Consider the following 9024-nt stretch of genomic DNA (forward strand, 5'->3'; position numbering starts at 1 on the left):
GGACACATCTGGCTTACGCTTGTACCAAAAAAAAAAAAAAAAAAAATTACAAACCAGGTTCCAAAACAGGGAGGAGGGAATTGCACAAGACTGAGAACGGCTCCGCATGCTCAGGGTGTCAAACTGCAATGACTTCATGGAGACCCACAGATTGCTCAAAATAAGAGAAGTTTGGAAACGAGCATTCAGCTCCTTGGCAGGAAGGAAGGAGGGCTCCTGGCACCGTGCTGCGGTTGCACCAGCTCCTGCTGACAGCGGAGGAGGTTCCCGTGTGCCCAAAGACCCTTTCCTTTGCATCCCACAAAAATACCAGCACCTAAACCTACAGCTGAGGCCGAGAGTGACCCCTCTGCTGCAGGGGAGCAGATCTGCAGAAAAGGGAGCGGGGCTGCATCCTTCACCCAAGGGAGCAGGTTTAGCTCTGGGCTTTGGTCCCGGGCATGGGGCCAGCTCGGGGCCAGGCTGCCTGCAGACCCGCTCCGGGGCACTGCCCCCTGACAGCATCACACCCGCTGCCCTTACCACAGCAGTTTCGATGCCTTGATGAAACTTAAGCAGCCATCGAGGTCTCGGCAGTGAAGTTTATTGACTCGTGGCAGATTCAAGTTAATCCAAAATAAGCAAAAAAAAATCCCAGGGTCAGAGCTAAGGGGGGAAGCAGAGGAAGGTGGGATCCTACCCATGGAAATGGATTGAGTTTAAAACTACTCTGTTTTGTTTGAGCTATCTGCTCCTGCTCGCTCTTCTCCTTTCTCATAGCTTCTGCTGGCAGCCGAGGGGAGAAACCGCACAGCTGAGTTAGAGCAGGGAAAGAAAAATGGGTCACCAAATGTGACAAATGCTGTGATTCAGACAAGCTAGTGCGCCTGCAGTGATTCACCTGGAGCAGGCTTCCTCATCTCCTCTGGAAGAGGCAACAATATCAACAACAAAAGGAAAACAAATCAGAACACAAAATCCCACATTGTCTCTGCCTCAACACCTTCAATTACTAATGTGTCATCCCCTATGCTCTTACTCATACATAAGTACACCAAACATTCCTCTCTTTTGCTCCTAAAAATAAAAAATCTAAATATACAGTAACAAACAATACTTTGCATTTTTCCTGCATTTCTTTTGCAACAAATTCCTTCACAGAGGTTTGCAAATTCCACTTAAAAGAGGTTCAGTGCAGTGAAGGAAATGAGAATTGAAGTGATTTGTCCAAAGCAATGTATTAGAGGCAGGCTGGGAAGAACACACTATTTCAAAGTAACACGGGTGCTTTCAAAGAAAACCCTCTGATCTCAGAAAGGCCAAACTAATCTTTGCTTTCTCTTTCTTCGACAACAGATTCCCAAATTCATCAGTGAAACCTTTATCACAAGGAAGCAGGGGTAGGTGGGTGTGTGTACAAATATATATATAGAAAGGGAGCATAAAAGAGAGGAAAGCGGAAAACAAGAGAAACGTCAGAGGAGTTATCTTCAGCTCTGAAATGATAATTTTATCAGGGCTGGAACAATAACTCTCAGTTAACACAGTACACCCAGTTCATAGAGCCAGCACTAGGTTGCTTGGGTGAGGTTAGTATCCATTTCTAGGAAACGAAATAGGATTAAAAAGCCGGAAGCATGAATATTCATGACCTGCTTATAGATTTTGACCCCACACACCAATGTTAAAAGGGTGGCTCCCATGGCACAAACCCTGCTCCCACCCAGCTGCTGCGGGGAAGCGGCCAGGCAGCCGTGCCCAAGCCCCGAGGGAGCTGAGCAGCATCCCAGTCCAGCGGGGCTCAGCACCCGGCACATCCCAGAACGAATCCCCTCGTGTGCAGGCACAACACCAGCTGAAGTTCGGGAGCGTAGTCTCTGGGCTTGCTGAAGGCAGTGAAAATTCACATTGACTTCAGCAGACATATGTGTTAACTGGAAAAAAAAAAAAAAAAAAAGAGTAAAAATCAAATCTTAATTTTTTTAAATCTTAAGATTATTATGTATATTTGCAGTATAGCATTAGAGTGCCAAAGGAGGTAACAGTGTATTTGTGCAGGTTCATTAAAAGCAATGCTGCTGAATTACACATGGTGCTGGGGATCCTAAGTGCAGGTTTGATACAGAGGTTTAAAAATAGAAACACTTCTTTTCCCCTAACAGTAGGACATTCATCTAAAAATAAAAAGTAACTGTGAGAACGCACAAGTAACCTCACGCAGCACCTTTTCTTCTTTGCATGGTATCTGAAGCTTTCCTCTTTAGCCACATTTAAATTTACAAGAAGCAAGCAATGAAAAAAAAAAAAATGCAGAGTCTAAGCACAAAAGATTTGATGGGGTGTGAGGAGAGGAGGGGGGTCAAGAGAACAGGAAACCCAAGTTGACGGGAAACCCAAGTGACATTTGGTTTTAATGAATGACTTAAAACCCCAATATTGCTCGCCAGGAAATGGGGAGAGGAAATTCAGCGATGTTTTGAGAGTATAAATTAGGGGCTCCATCAAGGTGAAGGCTGCAGATCTGCTTTTTACCCTCCTGTGAAATTCAACCGAGAGCTGGACCAAGAGGCCAGCAGCTCATCTTCACAGCATGCAAACCTGCTCAGCCCTGGTCGTGCTGCTCCTGGCTGCCAGCGCCCTGCCTGCCAGGTGCTCGCCTGCCGAGCCCAGCTGCCTCCACTTCTCCGAACTGCTGCCTGCAAAGCTCAAAGAGCTGAGGATCAAGTTTGAGGAAATTAAGGATTACTTTGTAAGTATAATGCTGCTAGTCTCTCCTTCTCGTTTTGCTTTTTTTTTTTTTTTTTTGCAAAGTTCAGTGATTTGGATGAGGGGGAAGACAGCTTCCTCCCGACAGAGGAGATTTGGTCATGTATTGTGCTATGGGCTGACGGGGGTGAGCAAGAGAAGTTCAGTTTCATTGCTCGACAAGAGGTAACACGCAAGGGTTTTCTCCCTAGTTTTAGTTACAATGAACTCAAGAGATTTCATAATGAATCTTTGTGAACCTTACTGGCCAGACTTCCCCCTAAATGTTGCAGACCAAATTATTCACTGAATTAATAGGAAGGAAATAGTCCCTTCTTCAGGGCAATGAGGTCCAGCCTCACTGAAGTCAACATGAGATGAAAAGGGAAATCTTTTGCTACAGACTTTTTTCTTTGAAAGAACCGCAAAAGCCTGCACACGGTATTTTATGGCTTGAGAAAAGCTACAGTAACTACCACTTGCTGTGGTGCCTGTAAAAGGCCACCGCTTTGCATCGCAGCTGACGGGAGCCTCGGGGTTGCTGAGAAAGCAGCACAAGATGCACTCAGATCATTTGTCATTGCATCGGTACTGATAGAGGTGGTTGATCGCATCTGTGTTACTATTTTAGTTAATGTCAGTGTCTTTTAGCAATAAAACAAGATAATTCTCCAGGTTAAATCTCAGGCTAATGTCATGTCTTGTATTTATTACAAAATGAACACAGTCAAGACTTTAGATGTCAAGCTTGCTGTAAATCTCCCAGTTAGTGTTGGGAAGGAATATTTCTAACCTCTCAGGCAAGCTTTGGCACCTTGGTGCCATGGGGTGATGCTCTGGCTGGTGTCACCCAGCCCCGCTGCAGCTCTCTGGTCTTCCGGAGCTTGTGGGGCACCAGAGGCAGCACAAGGACCACCACCCTCTGCAGATCCCTTCTCCCGTTGACTGGACGTGCAGAGATAACAAAACCAGGGGGATTAAACCCTCCTGCCCCGTGAGCCCGTGGGCAGACAGGCTGGGGTGGATCCCTCGCTTCCCGGGGCTGCCATGGCTTCGACAGCCATCTGAAGAGCGGTGCGGTTTGCATCAGCACTCCTACGTAAACACCCTCTGCAGCTGAAGCGAGCGTGCAGCGCTGGCAGCGGCAGGAGGAGTTTCACATTAACGAAATCGATGGTGCTGAAGTTTGTGATTTCATTACACCGCTGTCTTGACCTAATGGCAGTTGCACTGCAAGATTACAGACCAAAGAACGGGTGACTCCTGTATCTGGCGTCGCTGTGCTACGCACACAAGCGTGCCGGCGGCTCTTTGCCGTCGCTTCAGCGAGACCGTAAATGCAAACAAGGAAAACGATTGTTCGGTAGGGCAAAGGGAAAAATAGTGTTGACTGCCTGCCTAAGTAAAGCTCACGTTTCCGTTGTGTCCTTCTACAGCAATCAAAAGATGATGAACTTAGCACCCAGTTGCTCAGCCCTGAACTGCTGAATGAATTTAAGGTAAGAATTATAATTCTTATTTAAGTGCCTTATCCTTCAGCCAGTGTTTTGTAAGAAAGGAAGCAGACTGTAAATTGGGGCATTTTCAGTGTCGGAGAAGGACAGTTCTCCAGCCAAGCAGTAACACGTGTGCCTGCAGCGGGGCTGACACATGGTTCCCCCACACTGTAGCTGCAGCGAGCGGTGCTAACGTGCTGCGAGCGCTCTGACCACCGCCGCGATTCTGATTTTTAAGAACACCCACGCACGTCACCGCTGGTGGCCAGCCCCCAACGCCGTTACCTCCTCTCTCCCCAGGGGATCTTCGGCTGCCAGACGATGTCGGAGATGATGCGGTTCTACATGGAGGAGGTCCTGCCCAGCGCCATGAGGACCACCACGGACCAGCAGCAGAAAGTGGGCGACCTGGGCAACCTGCTGCTGAGCCTGAAGGCAACGATGAAGCGCTGTGTGAGTGGGGCTCAGCATCAGGGAGGGCGGTGAAACCAGCGCTCCGGCGAGGCAGAGCCCGTCCCAGAGCAGCAGCAGGGTGGGGAGCGGGCACTGGGTCTCCCCAGCAGCAGGAGCACGGGTGTCGGGGTGGTGCGGAGGAGCAGGGCTCTGGGCAGGCAGACCCCGTAAGGATGGGGTTTCTCCTAGCCGCCGCGCTCCGGGCTTTCATCAGTTAAATTCTGATGATTCAGAAGCTCTGTTCAGGAGCAGCGCTTATTTGCATCCAGCCCCGCCCAACACAGTCTCGATGGAGAAGGGGAGGGAGGGCAGAGGGTCCGTCCCTTACCTGGGCGCGGAGCAGCGTGGCTCTGCGATGATGCCTCTCGAAACCGCGCCTGGAGCGGCCGTGACCCCGTCACCCACCGCAGGCCAAGTCACACGGGGCCAACCCTGCCCCGGGCAGAGCGCACCGCGGGGCATCGCCCAGCGCCGGGGCCGGTGGCAATGGGGACGGGGCTGGGAAAGGGCTCAGGTCGTGCCGTGCTCGTTTCATGCATGCACGGTGCAAAGCAGCCGCGGTTGCTGCCCCGGAGAGCCCCGTGGCCTCACGCAGGGAAGGGAAGGTGGAGACCGGCGGGGCGGCAATGACGAGGGGAGAGCCGCCGCCGCACGCCCCGGGAAGGAAACCCTGTGGTTGAAGCCGTTGTTCTTGGCCCTTTGCAGCACAGATTCTTCACGTGCGAGAAGAAGAGCAAAACCATGAAGCACGTTAAGGAGACATTCGATAAGGTAAGGTCCCCGCTCGTGTGGCTGCGCTGAGGTTGGGAGGAACCCACTGCCCCAGGCGAGGCAGTGATCTTACTGCCGGCTTCAACTTAGAACAGAGAACAGAATTAAAAAAAAAAAAAAAAAAAAAAAAAAAAAAAAAGTCTTTAATTATATAAATAGCTAAGGCAGAAAAATCCAGAGAGTGATGCTCGAAGGAGCAGCCGGCGGGTTCCCCGGAGGGGTGGGGCAGAGAATCCGGAGATGTTGGTGGAAGGAGAACGTGTCTGGCGATTGTACAACACGGAGATCGTCACACTCAGGCTTAAACGGATTTGGCTTTCACCTGCAGATGAACGAGGGTGGAATCTATAAAGCCATGGGAGAGTTTGACATTTTCATCAACTACATCGAAGAGTACTTGCTGATGAAGAGAACAAAGTGAAAACGCCCAGGGGTCTGCATCCTTCGCGCAAAATCCTGCTGGTTTTTTTTTTGAGAAATAACTTTAGGCTGCAAGAGCACACGAGTGATTAAGTTATTTTAGGGTTCAGGTCAAGAATTATGGGTCAATAACTTCAAGTTTAGCACTGTATTTAAAAGTGGGGGTTTTTTTTAAAAAACTGATTTTAATATTTATTACTTCTAATACCTCAGTGTTTATGTTTACAATATGGTTTTGAAGAAAAGTGTGTTGAGTTTGTAAAATACTATTTATTGTTCAATATTTTAATACTGTCTATGATAGTGCTATTTTATTTGTAGCTTCCAAACACCCAAAGCAGCATTCTTCTGGGGAGCAGATAATGAGCAGAGCCTCTCCTGAGCGCAGTTTCACTGAGCATGGTCGCCTGATCAGGAGCAATTCCAGCTCGGAGTTCAGCAAAGCTTAATTTTAAGCAAATGAGCACTCTCCTCCTGTTCTAGCCCTCTATTTATTTATGCAATCAAATATAACCATGTCACCATCTCTGGCTCTGCAGTTGGAATTAGGCACTGAAATATTCAAAATTATTCCATGGCTTTGCACTGAGCAAAAGAACCATAAACGTAATCAAGGGCATTTATTTTTTAATCCCGTGCACGGAAAGCAAAGTGGAGGAGGAGGAGGAGCTGTACTGCACTGAACAGCATGCGATCATGCCACAGCAACAGATCACTTAACTCCACCTCTGGACCTCAGCCTATATATTAGTTCAGGTTAAAGCCAAAAATAGTAGTAGGAATGAAATATTTGGTTCTAATAGAACTTGGCTTAAATGTTGCTAATGACTGACTTCCAGGGCTGCTGGGTCAGCCACTCTGCAGTTTGGAAAGTTAATCTTACTGTTTTCCAGTCTTTGATTGGGTTTTACACGCTGTTTTATTGATTTATTTTTTTTTTTAATTTTAGAAGTCAGAGGATATTTAATTAACCACCATTTTACGGTGGCTCAGGTAATTTGTATTCAAATTCATAAAGCTGCGCGCAGCACTGACAATGCCGGGGTTTGTCTTATTTCTAATCCCGCGCACAAGGAGCCGCAGCAGATGAGTGCTGCGGGGGGGAGGCTGCAGCGCGAGCAGCAGCTGCAGATTTTCAGGCTCCCCTTCCTCCTTGCCCCGGTCTCCTGCGTGCCCCCATGAGTGCTACAGGACACCAAGCCAGAGGAAAATGCCCCAACCCAGAGGCATTTGCTTCTAATGTTTAGAAGTATTGGGGCACCAGTATGATGAAACACAGTCAGTTCATTGTTGGCTTTGTAAGGTAACCACTGAAGAGAGGCTATTTATACTTGATTTATTCTATTTGTACATTGATGTTGACAGAAGGGCCTTCCTGCTAGCAGCCTGCCTGCACGGGAACCGGTTATCCCGGAGCAAGGGCGGCCCCAAAGCAGGAATGCTGCTCTGCGGGTCGCTTCTTCCGCTGAAATCAATCGGGTGGCATTGGCTCAAGGGCAGTGCGGGAGCCAAACTCTGTAAAACTCCATTTAAGCTTCTTACCAGGACATGTTAAGCTCCTGTTGAGCCAGCTCTGTACTCATTTTTCCACCAAACGCCTCGACTTCAATGTTGTAGGAGAAGCGAGGACGGCCCCGGAGCCACAGCGAGAGCCAGGAGCATCAGCGGCTCCGTTCCCGGGGGGGTTGCGCTGGCAGGGGGTACCATGCCTTGGCCACAGCTTCTGTCACTGCGTGAACTGTTGCATGTCTATCTGTATGAAAAGAAATCTTTTATTTTTGCTAATAAAGACCTCATCGTGAATAAAGCCTCTGTTCTGTTCTTGCACGCTGTTAGCAGGGCTGTAAACCAGCGCCGCTGCACGGGTGCTGTGCCCGGTGTCACCGTGCTGGGGAAGAGCCCCGTGGGCAGGGGTCCGGGTGGGGAGGACCACCGAGGATGTGTCGCATGCCTTAATGGCCAGGGAAGATGAGAAGACCCGAGGTCCTCACATTTAAATGCAAATTTCTGACAAAATTTGCTGGAACAAAATACCTGCCAGTGATTTCTTACAGTAGAGAAACTCTGGCCCCAAGGTACTCCGTGGGTCACGCCAGCCTCTTCAGCCTCTAAGTCTAGCAAGCGTTTCAGCCATTGCCCTTTTCAGAGCAGCATTTACAGTTAATTAACTGGTTACATGCCCGAACGTCATCGATAATCACCACACTTCAACATCCCTAGGCCTCCCTTCCCCTGATTTACAGGAGATAGCACTGCTGCCTCCGTTTATCTGCTGAGTTGTTTTTAACTTCACATCTGTTCTCAGTCAGGATGAGGCCTTGATCCTAGATCAGATAGTAGATACTAGCTAAAAACTAGACTAATATAAATTAGCAACAGAACTGCTTGCTTTTCCTCAGGCTGGGGATTTTGCATCCATGCACATGGAGCCATACACACAGCAGTTGAATCCCAAACAAAACCGAGCAGGCGTGCACGCAGTAATCTGCAGCTCTGTTGCTAATAAACCCAGAATTTAACCAGCGTAACTATTTCCAAACTCCATCCCGCGGCGGCAGCCCCCGGTGGCTGCTGGCGGGTACCCACCTGGCCACATTTCTGTTTCAATTTTGAGCCTCTTCTGCTTTCACTGCTCTGAGCCCTTTACTTGCAAGTCCAGCAGACTCCCAGTGTTTATTAGCAGCTGGGATTTCTTTCCTCACTGCATTAAAAACAAAACTTTTTTCAGTTAACATGGCAATTTCTAAGTCTGTTTCTGTTCAGATTTCAGTCTGGCGTTCGTCAGTGGAATTGCTGAATTTGCCCCGAGAGATTATTTTTGTTCTCCGTAAAACCTGCACTCATGAGCACTGCTGGGAGCTTCGCCCCAGGCAGATCGGGTCCACGTGCTCCCCTGACCCCTCTGCACCTATTTTCCTTCCTTTTATATAAATTTTCTCCCAGAGGGAAGCAGGAGACAGCTCTCAGAGCCCGTATTGCCAGCTCGAGGCAGGAGCCCGAGGGCCCTCGTGAGCAAAGCCGGTGTCTGGGCTCTGCCCTGCACAGAGAAAAGGGCAGCGTCAGCTCAGCTGTGGTGAGTTTTTCAGTAAAGCTCAGTCACTCTGGTTAAAGTAACCACAGGAAGGAAGCAGATGGGATGCCTCTTGCTGCACGGAGAATG

At 48.9% G+C, this 9024-nt stretch overlaps 1 protein-coding gene across 1 annotated transcript; it reads left to right on the forward strand.

Moving 5' to 3' along the window:
* Positions 1-2569: 2569 nt before the first annotated feature.
* Positions 2570-5865, forward strand: IL10 (interleukin 10). The gene is made up of 5 exons (XM_075722468.1): positions 2570-2728; positions 4161-4223; positions 4521-4673; positions 5379-5444; positions 5773-5865. Exons 1-5 carry the CDS (start codon positions 2570-2572, stop codon positions 5863-5865), a joined length of 534 nt encoding a protein of 177 aa, XP_075578583.1.
* Positions 5866-9024: the final 3159 nt, after the last annotated feature.

The sequence above is a fragment of the Pelecanus crispus genome, chromosome 17 (genome assembly GCF_030463565.1).
Source record: "Pelecanus crispus isolate bPelCri1 chromosome 17, bPelCri1.pri, whole genome shotgun sequence".
NCBI classification, from domain to species: Eukaryota; Metazoa; Chordata; class Aves; order Pelecaniformes; family Pelecanidae; genus Pelecanus; species Pelecanus crispus.

Coding starts and splice junctions, on each gene's coding strand:
- IL10 (XM_075722468.1), top strand. CDS start 2,570: ATGCAAACCTGCTCAGCCCTGGTCGTGCTGCTCCTGGCTGCCAGCGCC. Junction 4,224..4,520: donor AACTGCTGAATGAATTTAAG/GTAAGAATTATA, acceptor CTCTCTCCCCAG/GGGATCTTCGGCTGCCAGAC. Junction 5,445..5,772: donor TTAAGGAGACATTCGATAAG/GTAAGGTCCCCG, acceptor TTTCACCTGCAG/ATGAACGAGGGTGGAATCTA.